The sequence below is a fragment of the Pelophylax lessonae genome (genome assembly GCF_965119305.1).
Source record: "Pelophylax lessonae genome assembly, chromosome: 5".
Taxonomy (NCBI): domain Eukaryota; kingdom Metazoa; phylum Chordata; class Amphibia; order Anura; family Ranidae; genus Pelophylax; species Pelophylax lessonae.
In genome coordinates, this window is record NC_138772.1 from 216,570,841 (window position 1) to 216,598,790 (window position 27,950).

At 42.8% G+C, this 27,950-nt stretch overlaps 1 protein-coding gene across 1 annotated transcript in view; it reads right to left on the minus strand.

Annotated features, from left to right (window-relative positions):
* The window catches only part of MLH1 (mutL homolog 1), a 137,616-nt gene that overhangs the window by 12,902 nt on the left and 96,764 nt on the right, over window positions 1-27,950 (minus strand). The window contains exons 11-16 of the mRNA XM_082259930.1: window positions 27,189-27,342; window positions 24,252-24,622; window positions 16,121-16,272; window positions 13,479-13,587; window positions 5,080-5,143; window positions 4,459-4,620 (exon numbers count right to left, since the gene is read on the minus strand). Of these exons, the coding sequence (XP_082116056.1) occupies window positions 4,459-4,620; window positions 5,080-5,143; window positions 13,479-13,587; window positions 16,121-16,272; window positions 24,252-24,622; window positions 27,189-27,342 (1,012 nt within the window). The remainder of the gene's footprint in view (window positions 1-4,458; window positions 4,621-5,079; window positions 5,144-13,478; window positions 13,588-16,120; window positions 16,273-24,251; window positions 24,623-27,188; window positions 27,343-27,950) is intronic.

Consider the following 27,950-nt stretch of genomic DNA (forward strand, 5'->3'; position numbering starts at 1 on the left):
ATGCTATGCACTATAATGTTTTAGCTACTATAACGGATTTGTCATTTATGGTCGCTGTTCATGTAGATGTTCATTACCTATGTGACATTGGTTTAATGTGTGATTCATTGATATTGTAAGCAATGTACGTTATTTAACTTTCTATGTGCAACTGATTTTTTTTTTTTTTTTTAGAACAAAGGATTCAACATAAACATTAGCCAACCAAACAACTGGAGCCCACCTGAAAAAAAAAAAAAAAAAAAAAAAAAAAAAAAAAAACACATCCTCAAGGAGGAGTAGGTCCTCTTAAAAAGCAGCCTGCAAAACCTTGAGGCATCCGCAGGTGCCAACACATCAACTTTACAAAACTTTGTAAAAGTGTTTACCGATGACCAGTTGGCCGCTGTGTCACTAACGCCTGATGATGGAAATGCCTAACGCCTGATGATGGAAAGCCCAGGAGGCACTAAGCGCTCTAGTAGAGTGCACCTTGACAGGGAAAGGAGGAACCTGACCCTTGATGGCATAGGCCTGAACCACCGTCTGTCTGATCCATCTGGAAATGGTCTCAGAGGAAGCGGACAACCCTTTTCTAGGTCCATCCGTGAGCACAAAGAGAAAGTCTGACTTCCTGAAAGACTCCGTAGCTGCCAGGTACCCCCCCCCAATTGCCCGGACCACATCCAAGGCAATTTCCTTCGGATGTTTAGGCCTCAGACACAGGGAAGGCAACGCAAGGTCTTCATTCAAACTAAAATAAGAGACAACCTTTGGAAGGAACGATGGACAGGGGATAAGAGCAGCCTTGTTGGAACACCACCAGTTCCGACACCCTGCGCTCAGAGGTGATAAAGCCAATAAAAAAGGCACCTTCTGGGACAGCGTAAGCAGGGGAATCTCCCGAATATTTTTAACGGGAGGCTTCTGTAGAGCTGAAAGCACCAAATTAAGATGGCTATATAAAATAACTGAACAATGATAGGGGAACTTTGTTGCAATATGAAATGAGTGAGACTCAGATTAATTTTTTGGATCTTAATATTAAAGTGGTTAACAACAGATTGGTTACTAGTACATTCTTTAACCACCTCCCACCCGGGCCATTGTAAATATACGGCCGGGTGGGAGTCTCCTCCTTCTGATCGGACGTTCCGGAACGTCCTTCAGAAGGAGAGAGAGATTGCGCTGCCGCGGGCACGCGCAGCGGCGCGATCTCGATGTGTCTGTGTCCCTCGGACACAGAGCAACATCATTCGGCAGGAGGGCCCTGTGATTGGCCCTCCTGATCACATGACGGCTGTGTCCAATCACAGCCGTCATGAAATGTATATAGAGCCGCTGTAACGGCTTCGATCTCTTCTCCTCCTGACAGATCCTGTCAGTGAGGAGAAGAGGGATGATCTGTGCTGCAGCGGGGGTGATCAGTGAGTATTTCTAATTACTCACTGATCACAGGGGGGGTCTGTGCTGGTAATCAGAACATTGATTACCAGTGCAGCCCTGGGGGGGGGGGGGGGGGGGTGTCACTAGAGCCACCAGGGATGCCCACCCATGACCACCAGGGATGCCCACCATGGCCACCAGGGATGGCAAACAGGGCTCAGAGATGCCCCCAGTGCCCTCCCTATCAGTGCTGCCCACCAATGCCATCTATCAGTGCTGCCCACCAGTGCCGTTATTGCCATCTATCAGTGCCGCCCACCAGTGCCCATTATTGCCCACCAGTGCTGCCTATCAGTGCCCATCAGTGCCCCCCATCAGTGCCGATCAGTGCCGCCCATCAGTGCCGATCATTGCCGCCCCACAGTGCCACCTATCAGTGCCCATCAGTGCCGCCAATCAGTGCCCATCAATGCTGCCTATCAGTGCCCATCAGCGCTGCCTATCAGTGCCCACCAATGCTGCATATCAGTGCTATCTATCAGTGCCACATATCAGTGCCCATCAGTGCTGCATATCAGTGCCACCCTATCAGTGCCACCCCATCAGTGTCTCCTCATCAGTGCCTGTCAGTGCGGCATCATCAGTGCTCATCAGTGCAGGAAAAAACATATCTATTTACAAAATTTTATAACCTAAACAAAAAAACTTTTTTTTTTTTTTTTTTAAATTTTTCAGTCTTTTTTTATTTGTGCACCAAAAAAGAAAAAACCTGACGGTGATCAAATACCACCAAAAGAAAGCTCTATTTGTGGGGAAAAAATGACAAAAATTTAGTTTAGGTACAATGTTGCATGACCGCGCAATTGTCATTCAAATAGCAACAGCGCTAAAAGCTGAAAATTGGTCTGGGAAGGAAGGGGGTTTAAGTGCCCAGTATTGAGGTGGTTAAGGAATCCGACCGTAATGGCTATATCAGCACTAAAAGTTGCCATTATGGCCTGTGGTTCAAAGCCATCCCCAAGAGCCAATTTCTACATTTAAAAAGAAATTGTTCCTTTAGGGAGGATTTCTTGAGGGAGGCTGACATTTTGAAAATGAGATTCCTGGAGAAAGGTTATCAGCTTGACTCTCTGAATAAAATCATTTTAGAAGTTGATGGGAGAGATAGACGTGATTTATTAACATCACGCCCTAGAGGGACTGATGCGAACTCTAGGAATTTTTCATCAAAATTCTCTTTTTCCACCTCTTTTTCTACCCAGCACCATTTGATTAAAAATAGAATGAACCCCACTGGTTACCTTTAGGGGTTATCCCTCCTGTTAGGTTACAGATTGCCCAAAATATGGTTGATCCACCTGAAAGGCTGAGCTTTTTTAACCAACTCAAAAGGATTTTACCCCTTTTAAAGATGTGCAGTTTGTCTTACCAACTCTCCTAAGGGCACCTGCGCCTCCATCGCAGCTTCAGCTGTGTCCTCCATCTTCAGGGTCTCACGCACAGATACAATCAGTGCATCCACCATCGCCTTTTCATACACAGTTGCAAATCATCCTCACTATCAGTGAATTCCAGGCACGTGGTTGCAGACCCACGTCTGCGGCAGCCAAATCAGATTCAGGATCTAATGAGACAGATGAGGCAGGGGAAGGCGAGGTGCACTTCTTGCTAGCCTGTCACCAGCAAGCCATCTCCATTTGGGACACAAGGCACTCTAGGGACCGCCGTCAGTGCATGGATGGATGGTTGGGAACAGGTGGGGAAATGTGCTCCAAAGACTCCATGAGTCACCTGGGGGACCCCACAAAAAGTATAAAACACTGCTAAGGGATAACCCCCACCGCGCTGGCAGCACCACTCGGTTGCCAGACACAAAGCACTAAGCGATTTTCAGCAAAGAGGAAGAGGACCCCACCAGACTCGCCACCCACAGAAACAGGCACCTGCAGCCACCAGGATAATCTGAACTGCACGCACGGTGATCAGGAAGTAAAATGATCCAGGAGTCAGCACCAGGGGATGAGGAGGGGTTCTGACCGCAGGAAAAATCCAGGAGAAAAAAAAAAATATCTAAAAAAGATCGCAGCAAGGAAATAGGTCCTTACTCCTGACTAGGCAGAAAAAACTGACTGGCTATAGCAGAGAGAGGGAGTATACACCCTGGGATGGCCCATACGTGTAGCAAGAATTCTTTTCTGCCTAGTGTCCTACTCCTGTAGGGGGCGGTATAACCCAATGGTTATGAAGATCAGGAGCTGTGTCCGTTAATGAACAAAAAATATGTTTTTTTCACAGAGGATTCCAATTTTCAAACCCAGATGTCGGATATATGGGCTATGCATATGTACGCAAATGCATAAATCATTCCCCAACCTTGAGGAGGACAGGTAGGGGGAAAACATCATGCGAAGGAGGAGTAGGGCTTCTCTGTGGACTTGGACTAATGAAAAGGTAGGCCCAAATTTGTAACAGAAATCGTTGGCGCTCTTAGAGGTAAAAAGGTACTCTTTTCAATAGGGTTCTTATTGATCTTGTCCAGTGACAGACTGAGCAGTTGATCCCTTGTGAAAAAACCTTCTCTTATAAGTTTGATCAGCCCACTAACACCTAAGCCAACATAGAGGCTAACAGGCTAGATGCCAAGAAACCCGAGTCCAATGCTCCATCACACACATTTTAAGCCCTTTACAAGCAATAAATCCACAACATTATGTGACTCATTCCTTCTCTAATCCCTTGTGCATGCGTTTTGCCCACTCTCAGTTTTTGTGATACGAGCACCGTGACATCCAGCTTCGTGTAGCTGTAAGAATACCACAATGACAGCACTGTATGATAGAAGAAAGCTAACGCCTATTACACATGATGAGAAAATCAGGCAAAAATACCTCTTTTGGGGCAATCGGCTAATAATGTAAGTCTCCAATTTCTATGAATGTGGGTTGTAAATTTCAACTGTCACTGGTGAGTGATTCAATAGGTAGTAAAGCCAGGAGGAAAACGGCAACCCCAGAGCCTGTGCCTTTAAAAAAAAGTGATCAATGACAGCTCCCATATTTGCATTCTAATATCTCTAACTTATGTATTACTCACCTCAATTTCAAGGGAGAAATAATCTTTCAACATTTCTGACTTTTTCTGAAGAAACTGAACAATGTATTCAGCGAGACCTTCTTTAGGGCCATCTTCTTCTGTCCACCCACTCTCCGGACTGTCCAAGGCCAGCATTGCCAGATCATATATTGGGGCAGACTCCTAGCAGATATAACAGATATAAGCAAGTACCCTTTCCATTTACCAAACAATTTTCTCTGTTACATGGAAAATAAAAAAAATAAAAAAACAAAAAAAATAAAAATTTTCCATGCCAATAAAGGATCACTGCCCAACAGTTTCCAAAACCAAAATAAACTAGTCCTAAAACATTTAGCTCTACAAAGTATAAAACAAGAGCTAGTACTTCTGCAAACAGTACAATTTATTGTTTTTCTTAAACAAGGTTTTTAAAAAAAGGTTTCTATGATTTTAAAAAATACACCAGATACAGTTTGTGGGTGTGTCATCATCATACAGTATACTGTTTTTTTTCATTGGAACCTTCCATTGACTGGAGACCAGGGCAAGGGAAAATCAAGTATGTAGCAGGTCATACGAGCAGCTTTTATTTGGAAAACATACTGCCACATTTTATCAGTTTCAGGAATATATACTTACAGATAGTTTCATAATACCAAAATTTCCAAAGTCGTAAATAAGTATTTGATAGAAGAGTTCCTGGCTATTGAAAAAAAAAAAAAAGTATTACAATACAAACACACACATGGCCTGTACATATTAAGTATACATGCAGTGGTATTGCATTTTTCAGAAACAATTGGATATGAATTGGAGCGTGTTTCTGGGCATTTTCAGCAAGTACTTACAGTGCTTTGAGAAAGTATTCACCCTCCCCTTGATATTTTTCCTGTTTTGTTGCGTTACAAGCTGGAATTGAAATCAATTTCTTGGGGATTTGTACCATGTAATGTACATGACATGCTTATGACTTGAAGGTGGACAAAAGAATTGATTCTTAGTCCAAAGCTTATATGCCACTACCTTCTACTACCACTATTGGACACTGTCAGAAGCTTTGCTGGGAAATTCCGCCCCCCCCCCAGTGTACCCATAAAAACCTGCTGACTCTGTAAGGGTCCAGTTTATTTTTTTGCTGATGGGAAAAGTGAAATATAGTGATGTCAGGATTAGACCCAGATACCCTGAGCAGTACAAGGCCAAGAGGAGGTGCCAAAGAAGGATGCCGTATCAATTGCAGGGTGACATGAGGGCACGAGTGTTTATGCCTACAGCTCAAACACTGGACTTTGGATATTTGTAAAATAAAAAAAGGGTCTTCAAGGTACCCTAGGATATGAAAGCTCAGTGTCTAATTATGAGCACCACAGTGTGTGGTGAGTTCAGCAATGTAAAGACTACAATGAAGGTTCAGATGGGGATTAAAATCAAATCTGAACTGAGGACCAGTTCACACCAGAATATCAAAGGAACGCAATGCATGTGTGCGATTCCTGCGCAAACAGGCAGTTGAACCATGGTTTTACTGACCCCAGCCACTGTCCATAGGCTGCAAAGGTAGCTGTACAGGAGCATACACAACGCAGCACTGCAAAATCTATCCTTTGCGGTTATGTCCAGATTTTAATGCCAGTCTGTAATGCCATAAAATTGAAAAAAAAAAAACACAAAGGTGGTGATTACTTTTGCAAGGCACTGTAAGTGCATTTCACACATACAGTATATTACCAAAGGTACTGGGATGCCTGCATTTACACGCACATGAACCTTGCTTTGTGCACTGGTCCAAATCATTTGGTGGAAGGGGGGGGATATTAGTTCCAGTGAAGGGAACTCTTAAGGCGTCAGCATACCAAGACATTTTGGACAATTTCATGCTCCCAACTTTGTGGGAACAGTTTGGGGATGGCCCCTTCCTGTTCCAACATGACTGCACACAGGTGCACAAAGCAACGTCCATAAAGACATGGATGAGCCAGTTTGGGGTGGAAGAACTTGAGTAGTCTGCACAGTCCTAACCTCAACCCGATATAACAACTTTGGGATGAATTAGAGTGCAGACTGCGAGTCAGGCCTTCTCATCCAACATTAGTGCCTGACCTCACAAATGCAATTCTGGAAGAATGGTCAAACATTCCCATAGACACACTACTAAACCTTGTGGACAGCCTTCCCAGAAGAGTTGAAGCTGTTATAGCTGCAAAACTGTGGGCTAACTCAATATTGAATCCTACAGACTAAGACTGGGATGCCATATCTCTTGTGTTTATTCTTTTGCATTCCTCTCTTTTTTTTTTTTTTCCCAAGTTTTGATCCCAGGGATCCAAGAGTAAGTAAGAGAACATCTAAAAGGGTCACCTTTTGTTCTGGTAACAAACCTAACATTCTGCATTTCCCCTCACTTTCTGTTTTGAGAACATTAGTCACTAGGGCAAAACAGAGGGGTGAATCTCCTTAGTGGAGACAAAGACAGCAATACAAAAAAAAAAAAAACGGGAATTTTGATTTAACTGTATAATTCAATATTTTGGAGTACGATAAATAATTTGTAGTCATAGACCATGGGTTATATGCAGGCTACCTTCGGGTAATTGAACACTGGCAAAAAAAAACTTTGACAGGGGCCTTTCCTACTGCATGCTCATAAAGCCCCACCCACTCTGAAAGGCCAGTGCAAACCATGAGGAGTGACCACAGAAGAAAGAGGAGAGGAACCTGTGCCCTATACTTTACTCCAAGATATGGCAGTTACAGTTAAAGTGGAACTTTACTCATAACAATATGATACAAAAAAAAAAAATATATGTTTAGCAAGGAACATACGTTCCACTTAATAACATCAGTGTGTGATATAAACTGCCTCCAGCAGTTGCACTTTAACCACTTAAGCCCCGGAAGATTTTACCCCCATTCCGACCAGGGGGTATTTTGCCATTCGGCACTGCGTGACTTTAACGGACAATTGCGCGGTCGTGCGACGCTGTACCTAAACGAATTTGGCGGCCTTTTTTTCCCCACAAACAGAGCTTTCTTTTGGTGGTATTTGATCACCTGTGCGATTTTTTGATCACGCGCTATAAACAAAAAAAGAGCGTCAATTTTGCAAAAATAGCAATATTTTTCACATTTTTTTATATGAAATCCCCCAAAAAAAAAATTTAAAAATCAAAATTTTTTTACTTTTTCGGCCAATTTGTTTTATGCTACCTATGTTTGGTAAAAAAAACCGCAAAAAGCGTATTTTGATTGGTTTGCGCAAAAGTTATCGCGTTTACTAACAAAGGGAAAGATTTCTGTCATTTTTGTTGTTTTTTTTTTTTAACGTGTAATGGCGGCGATCTGCGATTTTTTTTGCGGTACTGCGACATTGGGGCGGACAGATCGGACACTTGACTGACATTTTTGACACTTTTGGGGTTACCAGTGACATTTCTACAGTAATCAGTGCTATATATATATGCACTGTTACTGTAAAAATACACTGGTAGTGAAGGGGTTAACTTTATTTGGGAGGGAGGGGCTGTGTGTATCCCTAGGGGCGTGCTTTCTACTGTGATTGGCTGGGGCTTGAGCTGTATGGACACTGATCAACGGATCTACATACTAGATCCGAGTGATCAGTATCCTAACAGCAAGGAGAATGACAGGTGGCTTGTTTACACAAGCTGCCTGACATTCTCCCTCTCCCCCGCCGAGTGACCGGCGGACATCGGGTCCGCTGGTCACACGCGCGGGGGGGGTCCGTGACCACGCGGGAGCGCGCGCTCGCTCCCTAGACCCTCACAAGCTAGTGACGTAGCCCTACGTCACTTTGCTTGTGAGGGGCTGACTGCCGACGTAGATCGGCGTTAGGCAGTCGGCAAGTGGTTAAGCAGAAGCAGCTTCCTTGGCAATAAATGACAGGAGGGTTTATTTCTGCTTTAAAACTGTCAGAAGATCCGGCTTTACAAATTCAGCAGAGTGCCTAAAAATGGAGAGCAACTAAGCATGCGCAGAGCAGGGTGAGGTGTATTACTGGATTTTGAACCGTATAGGCACTTCTTTTTAATGTTTTACATAGCTATACCTGCAAAAGGGGCCAGCCTGAGGACTTCATTTTCTAAATAAAGTTCAATTTTAAGTAAAAATTTCCATTATAAAATTCATAACACTGAGCTTTTATTCAAAGACCAAGGAGCATCCCTAATGGGTGTGCAACATCATAACAAATAGAACTGCAAACAGGCCCACACAAAAAAAATAAAAAAGTTTTTAGGAACCCAAAAACACTCACAGATGACAGCATGAAACACCTTGTACCCGAAGCTTGCATCATCTGAGGCCTCAACATCCAGTAAGAACCTGTAGAATGTGTGAACAAAGGATAAGGTGGCATTCCTTAAGGGAAAGGGGGAGGGGGGAAGGGGTCTCATGTACACAGAGCACCAGGGCAAGATCCAAAGCCGACACTGGGCCATATAGTTGGATTAGTATGACCCACATTCTGAAGTAAAGTCTTGATTAAGGACTGCAAAACAAGAGGTTTCTGGGGAATAAACAAGGCCTGTCCATTAAGGGTACTCTGACCCAGACACTGGTCAGGACCAGATTGAAGAAAGACCAAAATACAGAGTATTCCATGAGACTCAGCTTCCTGTTCTCGCATCAGGCAAAGTAAGACTTCCAAGTGCGACGGCAGATCTTGCGGGAGTTAAGGTGGAGATAACAGAGTAGGAAACACATCTATGTTTCATGAACTGGATTTCAACAGCCATGCCAATAAAGCCAGCAACTGAGAGCAGGGTGGAACACGGGGCCCTGTGCCTATGTCTCTGTGCTATTCTCTGCATTAAGGTAAGAAATTTTTCAAAAGTTTGTCCCCCCCCCCAAGAGTCCACATTAAACGGAGCCTGATCTTGATCAAGTGCTGTGCCCATCTTTAGCAGCTCTTCTCCCTTCTCTCTCTCTTCTCAGAGGGGACTCGGCAGAAGTGGGTGCCATTGGCTCCTGCTTCTGTCAGTCAAAGCCTGTGAGGAGGAAGCAGGTGGTGGAGGCGAGTCGCTCTATGGAAGCACACAGCTTGCCTCAGGATCGAGCCCGCACGAGTGCCACCATAGCAAGCGGTATGCTATGGGGACACTCGGAGAAGAGGAGGAGCCAAGAGCTCTGGCAGGGGACCCCAGAAGAGGAGGTTCAGGGCTGCCATTGGTCGGAGCTTATAAGTATAACATCTTTGTTATTTAAAAAAAGCCTTTACAATCCCTTTAAGGTTGAATCCAAATTAAAACACACCTAGCATGCATTCTAGTGCCCTAATGGATTTTTCCATTGGCTAACCTACACCCCCACCACTCTAAACATTGGTACATAACATAAGTACACATCCTGTCCAAATAGGAAGGGACTTGCTGTACCTCCATTCAATAAACTCCATCCAGCAGGGTGAACACCTACTTGAATACTGGTAGATATGCCACAAACTACCTTTATTTCGGTCTCCTTGATCTCCTGTACCCATAATCACTGTCCACCTCATAACTACATAAAAACTGCAAGGCGAGAAAAAGAGGGAACTGGATTTAGAGCTATGTAGTGAAATTCTTCAGAAATTTCCACTTTATATACTTCCTTCATTCCTGAATCGGGAAAAATGAAAGGAAGGTTTGGGCAATTTAAAATCCCACCTTCTCCTGTGTGTTTGCATATTTGCAGGTAGTCTTTTTTTTTAGGGGGTGTGGTTGAGGAGTTAAAAATGTAAGTCTTGAAGTAGACCTATAGTCAAGGGTTACAATAAAAGCTATATTTACAGCATTTTTGGGATACATAGATAAAAGGCGATAGAGCAGGGGTATGAAATTAAAATTTACAGAGGTCCAGTCAGTAAAATTTTCTTCCAGCAGATGTCTGAATTGCATGTTTAAACACTGACTCAGATTCTGCAACCTCAGTCACCCCAACATTGATATCACAGTACCCTTTTTATATCAGTGTCCTTAGCCCCCCACTGCACATCACTCCCCCCCCCCCCCCACACTTTACATCACAGCCCCCTTTTTCATCAATGTCTTCACTCCCCCCTTCAGATCACCCATTCATCCCCTTTACATCACAGTTGCCCCTTCTCATCAGTGTCCCTTGCCCCCCTAACCCCCTTCCTTCTTAGCAGTGTCCCTCCTCCTCATAGCAGTGTGTACTCAACCCTTCGTCACAGCAGCGTTTTTAGCCTCACTCACAGTCCTACCTTACACAGGGAACATCTGGATGGAAAGCAGAAGCTGCCCAACTTTTCTTGTTAACAGGCTTGTGATTGCTTGCAAGGACTGCCCAGCTTCCCAGCAACCAATAACCGCTTGCAGCCCCTATTCTTTATCCAGACCTGCCATCTCTTCCGTCATCTGCCCTGCTGCAAGGATTACAGCACGGCGGCTGTAGAGAAAGAAACAGAATCTACAGGATGGCCATGCAAGAGACAGGGAGATACTAGGCTCCAAAGTGGCGAAATCACGGCAGGCTGAATGGGACTGTCAATCAGTCCCAATCTCAATCATGTTCACCAAATTTAGTGATGTCTCTTCCTTTAGTACCCTCTTCCTGGAGAACATGGTGCTCAAAGTTCCCTCCAATGCTGGCCACATGTCTGAAGGCCTTGGAATTGATTATATGACCTCTTTTAATAAGGAGCATCCTTAGTTCATACTGGGTGGTCCTTCCCATGTTTCAATAGTTAACCACTTCCTTACAGGGCAGTTACACCCCTTCCTTTCTTGAGAAAGGATACAAAAAGGACCCCATTAGAAAAGAATTGGAGGATGTGGGAAGGAGTAACCGCGATACTCTCCTGAATGGAGACAAAATTAATCCAGTGGATCCAGGTTACAGAATTATTTTTGATTACAATATACACTACAAAAAAGTAGAACGTATTGTTAAAAAGTATTGGCCTATCCTTAAAGAGGACAAAATTCTAGGACCCCATCTGACAGAATTCCCTAAGTTATTCTACTGGAAGGCCCCTTCACTGCGAGATAAAATCGCGCCTGGGGTTGTTGACCCACCTCGTATCAGGGAGAATCATATTTTTTCTTTTCTTTCTGGCACCTATACATGTGGGAAATGTGCTACATGTAAGAGCTGCAAGAAGAATCTAAAGAAACAAAAAGAATTTGTAGCTACTGCTACTAATAAATCATATAAAATCAAAAATCTGATCACCTGTAAAACGCAAGGGGTGGTGTACATGTTACAGTGTGAATGCCGCCTTCAGTACATAGGACGTACCTCTCGTGCTTTACACGTCAGAGTGGGCGAGCATATCACTAATATCCGTAAAGGTTTAGAAACGCATAGTGTCTCAACACATTTTAAAAAATTGCATCAAAAAAATCCCAGTGGGTTGCAATTCTGGGGAATAGAGAGAGTCCACCCACACTGGAGAGGTGGGAATTTTATTAGACAGTTGAGTCAACGGGAGTCTTATTGGATTTTTGAATGTAAAGTTTTAACGCCATTAGGACTCAATGTTGAGTTTGATCTCAACTGTTTTATTTCTGACCGATGAGATATTTTTTGCCTTTTTTATTATTCCCATATTCTTATATTTTAGAGGGAATGTATTTATTGCTTTGTTCTTTGTCCTTTATAGTATTCACATTGCGGTTTATATTTAGTAATTTTAATAATTTTATGTGTTATATTGTGTATATGTCACTTATTGTTCACATTTATGATTAGGCAATGCTCAGATACGCCATCTAGTGGAGAGTTGAGATTTAGCCGGAGTCACAATGACGATTACCACCCATTGAATCCTTTGGATTATGGGAAGATGTATTAATTATGTTTAATACTTATTTTTAAATTTGGGCATAGTATATTTATTAAATTGTATTTAATGTATTTTCCCAAGCTGGTTCTTGTGGAAAGTTTTTAAATTGCCCGTACACACTGCATATAAGAATACAGGCTGGTCCTGGCTTAAGGGTCATGCAGTGTTTACTTCCGCCCTTATTTTACATCACTTTCTGTTTACATCACTTCCTGTTTACATCACTTCCTGTTTACATTTGGAATCATACTGATTAGTTGATTGAAGACAGGAGGTGGGCAGATCATATTGTCATAAAAGACGGGTCCGCAGTATGGTACGTGACCCTCGCTGAAGAAGTCCCGCTTACTTTTACGGACGCATCGCGTACGAGGGACGTCACGTGACCCGCGGCCGCCTCTCACTCTTCCGGGTTGGTGGACCTGATGCACGCATGCTTGCAAACTCTGCAGATATGCGCTATTATTTTCTTCAAAAATGTGAGTTGTTTACTTATATGGATTAAAGAGTGCTTGATTGCATACAGAGAGCATTAGATCGTTCTTTCTTTTCTCCTACACATATTGGTAACATTGTTTGAGGAGCTGACAGTGCATCGGAGGTGTAATAATTTACTACGCTTAAGGAAGAAAGTGTGAGGATGCTTTGATTTTGAGATGACATGCTGGTTGACCCTGTAGGGTCTCTTTGTTAAGGTGAGCGGCAGTGTGAACAGGTGGTGGGATTGCATGAGCACCCGTGGAGACAAGCACCTTATGGAATTTTCCTAGGACCACTTTACACTGGAGACTTTTATCTGTTTATATGGACACCTATTAACACTGGGACTCTGCATGATTATATAATTTTACCACTAGGATTGCGCTGCACTATTTTTCTATTATGTAGTCAGAAGGTGTTTTGGAGATATTGCCCTTGAGTGCTTAGCTGCTGGTCCATTTATTAGTGGTGTGTACAAGAGTCCAGCGCTGAATATTTTTCTTTATTTGGTCCTTCCTTTTAGCAGAGATCATGTGACCAAGTGCCCAGTTTTTCACACATGTAGTCAGCACTCCCAAAGCAGCATGGAATCCCGGAGCAGCATTTAGCAGGGAACATAAGGATTTTCTTGGCACTATAACTCCAAAATAGACAAATCCTAAATTTTTCAAAAATGTCAAATTATGTACACTGGTGTAAAAGTCATCCTGTGAAGAGATGTGCCAGCTAATGTTCTAATGATGTTTTTTTGTACCTCAGCTTTGTAGTATTAAGCAGATAGAGTTTTGTTTGATATTGAGCCAGTGCCCACTGTGGACTAACACAGCCTACAAAAGAGTGATGACGCAGCATCTCCTGCAGATCTGTAACAAGATAAATCGTAAACAAAATAAAATAAGTACAGGCAGGCAATTAAGAGCAATTCAGTTACAGTCTTAAGACACTTCATAACAATCACAAGAAAAACAAATTGCTGTGGGTGGAAGGTTTTCAAAGAGGGGAATCCAAACAATTAGTGGATAAAATAAATAATTGAAACTTTGTATATGCAATTGACAAGTAAAAGGCCGAGGATCGAGCGACATTGGTTGGTTCTTACATGTAAAAATTATATTTTTTTTTTGCTAGAAAATTACTCAGAACCCCAAACATTGTATATATACTGTGTGTGTGTGTATATATATATATATATATATATATATATATGTACATGTATATATATATATATCTATCTATATCTCTAGATACATTAGCAGAGACCCTAGGGAATAAAATGCCGTTGCAATTTTATATGTTACGCGGTATTTGCGCAGCAATTTTTCAAACACTTTTTTTTTTGGGGGGGGGGGGGGGGGGGGGGGACACCTACATGAATTAAAAAAAAAAAAAAACAAACAACACAAACAGTGTTCACTAACTTAATTTGTGAACTGACTCTGGTCGCAAACCGAATTGGTCGTGAACCAAGGCACATTTTCCCATAGGGTTCAATGTAAATCTGGTTAATCCGTTCTGACCTTTTTTTTGGGGGGGGTTTTTGAAGCACAAAAATATGAAACAAATTACAATACACATTAGTACAGTATAGTAATGTATAAAGAGAGAACCCTAACCTTGCTTGAGATGACTTCTGGCATGGAGGAAGGCAGGTGGGAGGCTGTGAAATACAATACAGTAAGTACAGTATTGTACAGAAGTACTGTACAGTATTGTACAGTACACTACTGTATGTGCTAAAAAGCACACCAAAAAGCAAAAAGTGTCTTCACAGCAGTGTTGGGGGTAACTAGTTACAAAGTAACGGATTACAGTAACTACATTACTTTTTTTGGTAACTAAGTAAAGTAACTAGTTACAATACTAATATTGGTAACTACACTACTTTACTAGGCTATAGGAGGTAACTACACTACTTTACTAGGCTATATGAACGCGCTTTCCTGCGTTACCCAAGCTGTGCGATACAATCGTTATTTCAAAGAATAGAGAGGGATGAAGTTTATGACTTTTTGTTGCACTTTATGTTTTATTCTGTTTTTTCAGGTTTTGTTCTCATGTTTCCCAAAGCCTGTGTTTATACAATAAACTCTATGCAGAAAGAGTGTCATGTATCTTCTTCTACATGGTGAATTAAGAAAGAGGAAAGTAAAGTAATAAGTAGTGAAGTTACTTTTCAAATGCAGTAACTAGTAAAGTAATCTTGTTATAATTTACAGAACTAACTAGTAACTAGTTAAATTTTTTGAGTAACTACTACAAAACACTGCTTCACAGTACTTCTTTCTGTGTCTCTTCTTATCTCCACGATCTTCCTACAGTAGGTCACGACCATGTGACAGCCTGGAAATAGCATTAAAATGGCCGCGGCTCCTGTTTGTGATCCGAAGCATATTTTTATGAACTTTTCTGTTCAGGAACCGAGTTGTTCCTGAACAGAAGCGTTCGTGAACCGAGGTATCACTGTAGTTAGCCTTATTTTTCTAAAGAATGTGAAAGATGATGTTATGCCAAGTAAATAGATACCCAATATGTCACGCTTTAAAAATGCACACACTTGTGGAATGGCCCCAAACTTCGGTACCTAAAATCCTCTATAGGCTACGCTTTAACATTTTTTACAGGTTACTGGTTTTTGAGTTAAAGAGGTCTTGTGCTTTGAACGCCGTTTACATATGTGGACGTGACCTACATATGCGTCCGCTTCTGCGTGCGTGCAAGAGGTGATGGGGCACTTTAATTTTTTTTCTCATTTTTTATTTTGTTTTAACTGTATTTTTTTACATTAAATTTTTTTTTTTTTGATCACTTTACATTCCACAAAGGAATAAGGCATAACAGGTCCTCTTTACAGCGAGATCTGGGGGTCTATAAGTCCCCAGATCTTACCTTTAGGCTGGAAAGATAAAAAAGAAGGATCTTGGCTGTGTTTACATCTGCCGGGGCCAGAAGTGGCATCATAACGTCCCACCCAGCCTCCGAAGGTCATGGAAATGGGAGGGGTCCATGTGGTCTTCGGTTAGCTCTATGGTAAACGGGCGGCGGCGGCCAATTCCTTCCCAGGCTAGACGATCGCATGGGCAAGCCGGTAGTAGCACCGAAGGGTGGGAAGAGGGGGCGAGGAATCCCCTCCGGCAGCCTGTAAAAACAATCAAGTGGCTGAACAACTGCTATGATTGTTTTTACTGTGCAGGAAATCGTCAGTTAAAAAAAAAAAAAAAAATAGACTGATGTCTGCAGCTATCATTACGATATCTCCACTGAAAACCCAGGACATCATATGACATCCAGCAGTATGGAAGTGGTTAAAATATTCAAATAAATCAATCCGCCTTGTTGTCTCTAAGAAAAAAAGAAAACTGTTAAAAAAAAAAAAAATTGATATATACGTTTTCGTACTTTTTTGAGCACGGTCCTCTATTTCCTTCTGCAAGGTTAATATACTAGTTAAATTGATAACCCTCCTTCTAGGTGTAGCAGCCGCTGTCACAGTTTTATCAGCTTCATCCACTGCCATCTCAGTATCCGAATCCCGTCGTGGCCTCTTCTTCCTGTCATAACATAAAGAATGTCGAATGTCGATATAGTTATAGCATTTTAGCCCAGAAGTAGATAACAGGATCAATTCACAAAGCTTTAACATAGTTTTCATTTGAATTTAATTAGACGAAATGTAATTTAGCCCTCGTTCACACTGAGGGCGGGTTTGAAATCATTCGAGTTCAGCTGAACTTGAACTTGCACGTTTTCAAATTCGCAATTCAGTGCGAATTCAGGGGTGATTTGATATCTGTGTGGATTCATGCACAGATGTCTATTGAAATTGCCACAGAAGTCACCAAAAGTAGCGCAGAAACAACTTTTGGGAATCGGCAAGGCGCCACAAAGTGGGGGTCGCATTGTTTCGGATGGTGCCATTGCCGGCAGTAGGCTCTGATTTGGCATGCGATTTGACATGTCAAATTGGCCCGATGGGATCGGGGGCTTAACCACATACCTGCAGTTTTCAAATCTCTTTGAATGAAGTGTGACTTACATACAGCTGTAAAAATCAAATGTATCAGAACACTCTAGGGTTGCAGTGGGTGTCAATCAACAGATAAAAGACTCAAAGTCAAATACAGGTCCCCTTAGTATACATTTCCCAACTGAATAAAAAGCATTTAAAAAAGGTAAAAACCACATCAGACTTGAGGGTCACTGGGTTTTAGATTGCATACCAAGCTAGAGAAATGAAAATGCCACACAACTTAATGCATGTACATAGTTATATTTTTTCTAATTTCAGGTTATAAATTTGTAACCAAACCAGCAATGGTGAGAGGGCCTTAAAGAGGTTGTAAACCTCAGAATTTTTTTTTTTAAAAACGAACACCTGAAAGACAAACACATAATGAGCTAGTATGCATCGCAGAACGAAGCCTCGCAGTGCCGCCCGCTCACCTGTCTCATGGGTGACATGTTCGGTCATGCGCGCGGGAGCCGGCGGTCACGGCACGGGGCTCTGAAGGAATGGCATGAGCGGCTGTTCCTTCAGAGTGAATGCACCAGTGATGTCACTGGCTGCATGCAAAGTAAATATCTCCTAAACGGTGCATGTTTAGGAGATATTTACAGTACCTATAGGTAAGCCTTATCATAGGCTTACCTATAGGTACAAGTTGCAGAGGAGGGTATACTTCCTCTTTAAAGGAACCAAAAAGATGTGAAACACTGCAGACATACTATAGAAGTTGTTAGAAAATGGAAACATGCTGCAAAGAGAGAGACATATCATGTCATAACCTTGAGATGTGTTACATTAGACTGCAAGAGATCATTGCTACAGGGTTCATACACATTTTCACCAATAAAATTCCATGACTTTTCCATGACTTCACGTAAATATTCATGACCTAAAGTTTCATGAAATGTCTATGTATACATGTTAAATAAGAAGAAAATCCATGTCACACCCAGCATATTTTTACTAAAATAAATGACAATCTTTGTAGTGTACAGTACCTCTGCAGTTAATGTTTCGTTTCTGGATACAGCGTGACTCAAAATGGTCCCTTGTTTTACAGTGGATGAGATGGAAGCACCACTGCCGCAGCTGGGAGCCAGTGTCCCTTCAGGCGCACGGGTGAAAAAGCCACCGATCGGATTGGAAGCTGTCAAGCACGCAGCTGCAGACTGGTGCTTTGCACCTTTAGCGTGGCTAGACAGCGCTGCCTCTCCCATGTTCGAAATGTCAAACGTTTTACGACACACACTGTACATTTAGCAGACATGATACAGGAGGTTGTCAAAGGCTGCGGACATGATACAGGACAAGGTCAGAGGCTGCGGACATGATACAGGAGGTGGTCAGAGACTGCAGACATGATACAGGTGGTGGTCAGAGACTGCAGACATGATACAGGAGGTGGTCAGAGGTTGCGGACATGATACAGGAGGTGGTCAGAGGCTGCGGACATGATACAGGAGGTGGTCAGAGGCTGCGGACATGATACAGGAGGTGGTCAGAGGCTGCGGACATGATACAGGAGGTAGTCAGAGGCTGCGGACATGATACAGGAGGTAGTCAGAGGCTGCGGACATGATACAAGAGAAGGTCAGAGACTGCAGACATGATAGAAGAGCACAGGGGAAGCAGAGAGCACTGGAGGAGCTGAAGGGCACTGGGGGGGGGGGGACTGGAGAGAATTAAGGGGGGGTTTGGAAAGCATTGCAGGGGGGTTGGAAGGCGCGGGGGGAGCATGGAAAAACAGGGGGATGGAGAGCACAGGGGGAGAGGGGGGGGAGGACTGGAGAGCACTGTCTGGGGGAACTGGAAATCACAGAGGGGGGGAGCCAGGGAGCTGGAGAGCACTGGGGGAGCCAGAAAGCATGAGGGGGGGGGAGATGAAGAGAACTGGGGGGACTAAGAGCACTGGGGGGGCTAAAGAACACTGGAGGGAGCTAAAGAACACTGAGGGGGGGCTAAAGAGCACTGAGGGGGGGCATTTTTACATTCAGCATATAGCACTGTTACAGGTAGGTGTCCTTCCGGGTCCGCAGTTTGCCCTTACTGTCAGTCACTGGCCAGCAGCAGTAACAGCCGGGAGATTATTAACCAATGAGGCAGCGGAAGCGTCACTGGAGGGTGGGCGGGCCGGCCGCATGAACGTGATGACGCGGGGGTGCTAACCGAAACGGTTACCACCCCCTTCCACGTCATCATCGCGTTCATGTGGCCGGCCCGCCCTCCAGTGACGCTTCCGCTGCCTCATTGGTTCTTAATCTTCCGGCTGTTACTGCTGCTGCTAGCCAGTCACAGTGTCTCCAGGCAAACCGCGGCCGGCCCTCCCCGCTGCCTGATTGGGTAATCTCTTCGGCTGCTGCTGGCCAATGACAGCACGCACATACCGCAGACCCGGAAGGACGCTAATACAGCGAAATGTAAATACAGTATGTGGCAATATAATTATCATAAAATAATTAAAATAATTAAGCATCCGCTCCCCCACAGTAATTTAATTCCATGACTTTTCCAAAACCTTAGTGTGTTTCCTAATTTTCCATGACCTTTCCAGGCCTGGAAAGGGTCATCTAAAAATTCCAAAACTTTTCCAGGATTTCCAGGACCGTATGAACCCTGTATGCTATTAGAGACTCTTTCACAGTTGTGCTTTCTTAAAATTTACTTGCGTCACATTTTCAAGATATAGGAATTTAAGTTAGGCCAAACTGTAACCATAATTTAAGGAGTCTTTCAGGACAGGCACATGGAGGGAGGAGAAAAAAAAAAAAGCTCAGGAAACAATAGCACTCTACCTAAATTTCACAAAGTACTTCTGGCTTTAAACCTGTAAGAAAGTAAATTTAAACAAACATTGTAAAGAGGGTATCACCTGCTGTCCTGAAAAATTTCCTGGATTATGCAGACTGCCTGCGTCCAGGTCCAATCACTTACGCGTGTTCAATGCATGAGCGAGTACTGTGATGAGCTGCAGGAGTGGGCAGCCTACCATTGTTTAAAAATGGGGCTGCCCCCTGCAGCTAATTGGGGAAATTGTGTGAAGACACCTTAAAAAGGCAACTTAACAGGGGGGCATAGCGACTGAGCTCCAAGATGGACGCTTGGGCCTGGAGCTTTGCTCGGTCCCCAGAGAGAATCTGCATAAATTGGGGCCTCCGCTTCACACATCCAGCCGCATCCACCATCCCCAGCTTTCTGAAACACTCCGACATGACGAGGCGCTGAAAGGAGCCGTCGCAGCACCGTTAGCAGTCAGGCTTCTTCTGTCCAGCCCCGTGCGGGCTACAACAAAATGGTGGCGGCGCCCACTCTAAGGCTAACCTGCCAAGTGGGTCATCCTCTGGGCCATCCAGTCCCTCTACACTGAGCCCTGTAGAATCTAAGCCTCGCAGGGAATTGCCAGGGCAGCAAACCCTGAGATGGAGGTAAGTGGGCCTCACACCAGCAGTGCAGCTGTCCCTCCACAAACTGTTGATTCCATTGCTGCCTTTCCCACATCAGGCCAACCCATTTTAGATACTATGCTGAAGGAGATGTTGCTGTCACTGTGAGCATCCCTGCAGAAAAATAAGCCTCAAGCTGAAGCTCAGGCCAAGGGGGGAAAGAGTTGATCATATTAAATGTAAACTAAGTGACTCTACCTTCTACTTTAACACATTGGTAGATGCCCACGCTGCCCAGAGCGAGGAAATAGCCTGGTGGAGAGACAAAATTGCAGACTTGGAGGCCGGACACAGATGGAACAACATTAAAATCAGGGGCATCCGGGAGACTGTCGTCGCCGCCGCCCAGTTGCCGCAATACATCCATGACCTGTTAGACTCCCTGGCACCGCCCCTATCAGCTCAGGACCTCACAATTGATAGGGTTCATAGGGTACCCAAACCCTCCTTCCTCCCTGTAGAAACACCCAGATATGTGTTGCTGGGGGTACATTTCTACTCTGTGAAAGAACAACTGCTGACCACTGCCTACAGAACTCGTAACCCAACTAAAGAATATCACGAGACGAGAACGATCCTGGGCGGGCAGACTTACGGCCTTTAAGATGTCAAACTTACCCAAAATAACTTTATGTATTTCTCACATTGCCTATTCCCATACCTCCTCAGTACCTACGTACCCTGTTGAGTCTCATGTGGAAATTTATCGTGAATAGTAAGAGTAACATTTCCAAAATCAAATTTGATCATGCACAAATATATAGTGGGAATGGGCCTGGTCGATATCTGTGATTACAATTGAGCAGTTAGGCTGGACCTAGAGACTGGTTTAATAACCACAACAACCCCCTCTGGCCAGATGTGGAGAAGGCCATAGCTCCAGGAGATCTGACAGCCTTCCTTGTAGGTGACCTGTGGAAAACATGGAACACCACCGCATTTTCACCCCTTATACAAGTATCCCTACAAGCTTGGAGATTCTTGCACAACTATTGCGCCAATAGGGAATCTTAAGTAGAATACCAGTTCCCTCTGTACCTCCAAGAGTCCAAAATCTCTATGCTTTCTACCAAGTTGTTCCCTACTTAAGGTCTCACTAATTTGCATGATTTTCTGCTCAATTCCAAATCCAAAAGTGTCAAACAGAATACAGTCTCCTCAGAAGCCTGCATTTGAGTTCACGCATTTTGTATTTCTTAAGGAAATTCCCTATCCCGGGAAACTACACTTACACCCAAGAGTATGACAATTTCACTTTTCCCCCAAACCGAACGACAAAAGAATCGCTTTTTTTAGATCATCATTCAGGACAAAAAGGTTTTCTGAAAATCAGCTACTACTATAAAGTTAGAATCAGACTTTAAAACCGCTTTCACATCAGAACAATGGCAGTCTGCGTTTCAAGAAATTAATTGAGTGATGCAGTGTGTTAATCATTAGGAGATGATGCTCAAAATACTTAAAAGATGGCTTATAGATGGCAGTACCCCATGCAGACTGGCTAAATATTACCCAACTGCATCCTCCCTATGTTGGCGTACGTGCGGTCAAAAAGGGCATCTTCTACACGCCTTTTGGAAATGCCCAAGCCTGAAAAGCTTTTGGAAACAGGTATTCAAACTGATTTCCTAACTTACGGGAATTATATCAACCCCCAACCTCTAACTAGCAATACTCCATATTGGTATAGAGAGATACCCGCATACCGTTGGACTGGTTATCACTCATGTGTTACTAGCCACCTGCACACTAATGCTTCGCAACTGGAAGGCCATCATATCTGTTAACAAAATATCAGATGTGAAGTCCCTAGTCCAAAAAAATTATACCATTGAGTTCCCACTGGCTGTCAATTCCCAAAAGTGGGTACACCCCTAAGATAAAATGTCCAAATTGGGCCCAATTAGCCATTTTCCCTCCCCGGTGTCATGTGACTTGTTAGTGTTACAAGGTCTCAGGTGTAAATGGGGAGCTGGTGTGTTATATTTGGTGTTATCGCTCTCACTCTCTCATACTGGTCACTCACTGGACGTTCAACATGGCCCCTCATGGCAAAGAACTCTCTAAAGGATCTGAAAAAAATAATTGTTGCTCTACATGAAGATAGCCTAGGCTATAAGAAGATTGCCAAGATCCTGAAACTGAGCTGCAGCACAGTGCCCAAGACCATGCATCGGTTTAACAGGACAGGTTCCACACAGAACAGGCCTCCCCATGGTCGACCAAAGAAGTTGAGTGCACGTGCTCAGCGTCATATCCAGAGATTGTCTTTGGGAAATAGACATATGAGTGCTTCCAGCATTGCTGCAGAGGTTGAAGGGGGTGGGGCGTCAGCCTGCCATTGCTCAGACCATACGCCGCACACTGCATCAAATTGGTCTGCATGGATGTCATCCCAGAAGGAAGCCTCTTCTAAAAAATGATGCACAAGAAAGCCCCCAAACAGTTTGCTGAAGACAAGCAGACTAAGGACATGGATTAAAGGAACCATGTCCTGTGTTCTGAAGAGACCAAGATACACTAATTTGGTACAGATGATGTCAAGCATGTGTGGCGGCAACCAGGTGAGGAATACAAAGACAAGCGTCTCTTGCCTACAGCCAAGCATAGTGGTGGGATTGTCACAGTCTGGGGCTGCATGAGTGCTGTCGGCACTGGGGAGCTACAGTTTATTGAGGAAACCATGAATGCCAACATGTGTTGTGACATACTGAAGCAGAGCATGATCCCCTCCCTTCGGAGACTGGGCCGCAGGGGAGTATGTCAACATAACAGCCCCAAACACACCTTCAAGATGACCACTTCCTTGCTAAAGAAGCTGAGTGTAAAGGTGATGGACTGGCCAAGCATGTCTCCAGACCTAAACCCTATTGAACATCTGTGGGGCATCCTCAAACGGAAGGTGGAGGAGCGCAAGGTCTCTAACATCCACCAGCTCCGTGATGTCGTAATGGAGGAGTGGAAGAGGACTCCAGTGCCAACTTGTGATGCTCTGGTGAACTCCATGCCCAAGAGGGTTAAGTCAGTGCTGAAAAAAATGGTGGCCACACAAAATATTGACACTTTGGGCCCAATTTGGACATTTTAACTTAGGGGTGTACTCATTTTTGTTGCTAGCGGTTTAGACAATGTGTCAAGTTATTTTGAGGGGACAGCAAATTTACACTGTTTACTACTTTACATTGTAGCAAAGTGTCATTTCTTCAGTGTTGTCACATTAAAAGATATAATAAAATATTTACAAAAATGTGAGGGGTGTACTAACTTTTGTGAGATATTGTATGCTCACTCTGTTTCTTGTTGATAACTGAGGAATTTGACAGTGTGATTGAGTTCTCTTTAGGAGAATTGCTGAAAGCAAATACAACATTTCCTCCGGGAGGCCCAGGAAGACATGGCTGTTGTGTTGTGAGAGGACTTGTAAATGTCCTGCTGAAAATTGGATATAGCTAATTATACTGCCTTGAGCTTCCTGGATGACTTCCTTGCATTGTTATGTTGACCAAGAACCCTACACCTTCATTTACCCTATATAAACTCCTCCCAGCCCCATAAACTTGCACCTGTGATCAGTCTTAAAGTGGTTGTAACCCTGGAGAAAAAAAAAAAAAAAAAGATCCTGTTCCTTTAAAGCATGTTAAACAGCATAGTGCTCCAGCTATTATTTGTCCCTTTCTAAGTTATAATATACCTAGTTGATCCTGCCTGTTCCTGTGTCCCCATTGGTGTGCGGATGAACGCTGAGCCATGATACTGTAGTCAGGTTATATGCCTTCGTCATCCTGCTGCTCTCCTCTCTCCCCCTCCCTCTTAGCTCGGGAGTCTGTGTAGTGAGCCATATCCTCGCCCCCCCCCCCCCTCTTTTCCTGCCACTATTTGGTTTGGAAAATGTTGAGATTCCAATTCCTGTCAACCCCTCTGCAATGTACTACACTGTTTTTTTTTTATTTCTGCAGCTAAAAGCCATTGTTCACATCACTGATGTGCGTTCACGTCAGAGGGAAAACTAAAACACTCCCACTGAAGAAACTGCAGAAGAGACAAAAGAGTAAATGAAAGAAGATTTAACAAGGTGCTGAATTACCTTGGTGGTTCACATGCTAATGATGTACTTGCGACAGCATTATCTTTTGGAGTTTCACATTCCTTGGTATGATCGGCATCCTCACAAGCATCGAGCATTTCAAAATCATTAATGTCTTCCATGGAAGCATTCTGTGACTGTCCTGTGCCCCCTTTCTGATCTTCAACAACTTTAGATACATCACTTTCAAGAACACTGGGTGGCTGTGGTCTGGCTAAAGGCTGAAGGAAGGCATCCAGTTTCTGCTCTCTGGCATCAGTGCGTACCATTTGATGAGCATACACTTTATCTCCAGACTTTTGAGATGTAGATGTGCTGGATGTAGGTTTCACAACTTCACTAGCACAGATAGATGCTCCTGGTAGCATAGTCTATGCCAAAAATAAGGACAATAAAAGACACATTAGAACATTTTGTACAAACATGACATCTAATGATGCAATATAGAAAGAAAAATCACTGAATAATAATTTGGTGTATAAAAAAAACTCACATCAAAAAGAATTCATGGAACATCAGTTGATAAAAAGGAACAAAGCATATTACATACAAGCCACTTAAGGACCTAGCCTTTTCTGGTACTTTTTGTTGACAAGTAAAGATCAGTATTTTTTACTAGAAAATTACCTAGAAACTCCTTTTTTAGCAGAGACCCTAGAGAGTAAAATGGTAATTGTTGCAATTTTTTATGTTACATGGTATGTGTGCAGCTTTTTTTCAAACTCAATTTTTTTGAAAGAAATACACTATGATGAATTTTATTGCCAAAAAAACACAATATATAACCCAATTTTTTGGTAATATATAAAATATGTTTTGCTGAGCAAATAGATACCCAACATGTCACGCTTTAAAATTCTGCATGTTCATGAAATGGTGACAAACTACTATACTTAAAAATCTTCATAGGCGTCGCTTTTACATTTTTTTTTTACAAACAGTTTAGAGGTCTAGCACTAGAATTATTGCTCTCGCTCTAACATTTGCAGCGATAACTTGTGTGTGGTGCGAACATAGTTTACATATGCGTACACGACTTATGTGTTCACTTCTGTACATGAGATGGGAGGAATGGGGCACTTTTTTTTTTTTTATTCGTTTTTTTTTTTAATCACTTTTATTCCTATTACGAGGAATGTAAACATCCCTTAAAATAGAAAAAAGGGATGATAGGGCCTTTTTATGGAGAGATCCCAAATCTCTTCTCTATCGTAAAAAAAAAAAAAAATTAGATCTTTTTCTTTAATAAAAAAATAAAATTGTTTACTTCCGGCCTAACGCTGCTGCTCCAAGACAGTTTGCAGTTGCAGTTTGAAAATGCCTATGCCACGTACAGCTCTTAAAAGCCTGTGTGCGCATCGACACTAGAATAACATGGAGAGGCAATTTTAGGCTGCAAAAAAAAAAAAAAAAACGACCAGACGCTGGTAAAAGTGCCTGTAAAAACACCCTGTGTGCATGAGACCTAAACATAAGCACCTATACTTGTTTAATACGCTTTGTCACCCTGCTCTGCACATGCTCAATTGCTCTCTATTTTTAGGCACTGCTGAGTTAGTAGAGGCCAATCTGCTGACAGCCATCCCATTGAAACGCAGTCTAGATGCGTTCCGGATGCATTTCTGAATTTTTTCTTCACCTTAAATGAGGAAATGTGCATTCCAGTGCATTTTACTGCATTCTAGTAAAGTTCAGTGCAGAAAAATGCAGCATGTTCTATTTTTGCACTGGTGTGAACTATGCAATTGTAAACCATATAACCTACTGTACATGAGTTTCTGATGCAAAAAAAGAAACCCACTGGACTGCATGTGGTGTGAATCAGCCCTTAAAGCCAGGGAGGCTGCTGCGGTTTGGTCAACTGCTGTGGCGTTGCACAAGTGATCAGTTATAACACCAGTCATTTGATGGTTTGACAGCTTGGTTGAGGACACAAGCAAATGTGACAGTAAGCAATCCCATGATTCCAGTAATGTAACTGTTTGTTGAAACTGTTAAATAAATGGCATTAGTTCTGCTTAAGGATTTACTGCAGTTTAGGGGCTCTGGGCTTCAGCAAAACTACAGCCTCCAGCAAGAAGAAAAGGGAGCAATGCTAGAGGAAATTTACAGCACACACTAATTTTGCTAGCATAACCATTAATGTATGTTCCTTACTAAAGAACATTATTTTTGTACCAAGTGTTTATGGGTAAAGTTACGCTTAAAATTTTGGATAAAGGGGTGAGAGATCAGGATGTCTGTGAATAGGACACTGGCAGGGAGGATCTCCCTAATGAGGGCACAATCACCACCAAAAGTGAAAGTAAAAGAAAATCCTAAAATGTAGGCTGTCCCTAGAAAAGGAATAGACGGGAAACCTTCCGATGTGGACACTAGTTCTGGGGACGACCAAGGTTTCACTAATTTTGGAGAGATTTTCTCCTACTTCCCGTGTTCGCTGGACTGTGGTTATAACCCCCCCCCCCCCATCTAGAGTGAAAAAAATGGTTTACGTTTAGTTCCACAGTAAACATTCTTTAACAGCACACACCTATTTAGAGCACATATATGACAATAAATATAGGTTTGATTTCCAACCAGAAAGGGAGAATTGGTGTAGACTAAAGTCTATTTTTTTTATTGGTTTGGCATAAATTGGTGAAGAGTTAGAGTCCCGGACAATTTTTTACATTTTTTTTTTTTTTTTAGCTGTACGATTTACACTTCATATTTCCTTACAGGACCTGTATGAGTTGTGATAGCCTTGCATCACAGAAGCTTACAAGTCAATAGGAATGCAAAAGCAGTTGGATACATGTCAGAAGCACCTGTAATAAGAAGTAAGGAGCATCTAAAAATGCCTGTTAGAAGCAACCAATACCATGCAGCATGTGACCTGGCAAGAGACCTTTAGCTACAATTGAGGACTAAAAAGCAAACATTAACATGCATCACCTGGGTAAAGTACATCCTCGAGGAATTTGACCCCAACAACTTGCTCTCTATGTGTTGCTGAACTTTCTCGATAATGCTTTCTTCATGTAAAAAATGAACTTCATGCTTTGTTGGATGAACATTGACATCAACATTCTGCGGCAATATATCCAAGCTAGGAATGTTATTAGAAATAAAAAAATAACACTTAACTTCTGCTGTCGATACAAGAATACAATATTAAAAAGGGTTTTGTATTCACAGTAAAATGGCTCTCTCAGTTCATCGGCAAACCAGATATCTGGTTATAAGCGCTACCCACACCTTCGTGTAGCTAGCAATTTTAAGTATATGGCCAAAGGCAACAAGCAAAAACAGCATAACAATAAGTGGGATCTGTGAACCCAATGGGTTCAAGAAAACAATTAAATCGTACAAAGATTCATGCTTTCCAGAAAGTTTTTTGGGAACATGAGACCTCTGGGTCAAAAGCAATCCTCCAATTGTAATCACCAAAAAAACCTTTCTTGAAGTCCATTGAGGAACACAGGTAGTCTTAAATGTTCGGGTTATACTGCTGCATACAAGAGGACTAGGCTTTGGAAAACGAAAAACTGTAGGCTACGAAAACCCTTCCTTCGATCAATATGTCGAGAACTAATCAAACACAAAAGGGACGGGGCCTATGTCCCTCAATTGACTCCAAGAAAAGGAGTCTTGGAGTCTGTGTTCCTGCTGCAGCCTAAAATGATGTAGACCACCAGTTGAGGTCTACGGAGCATG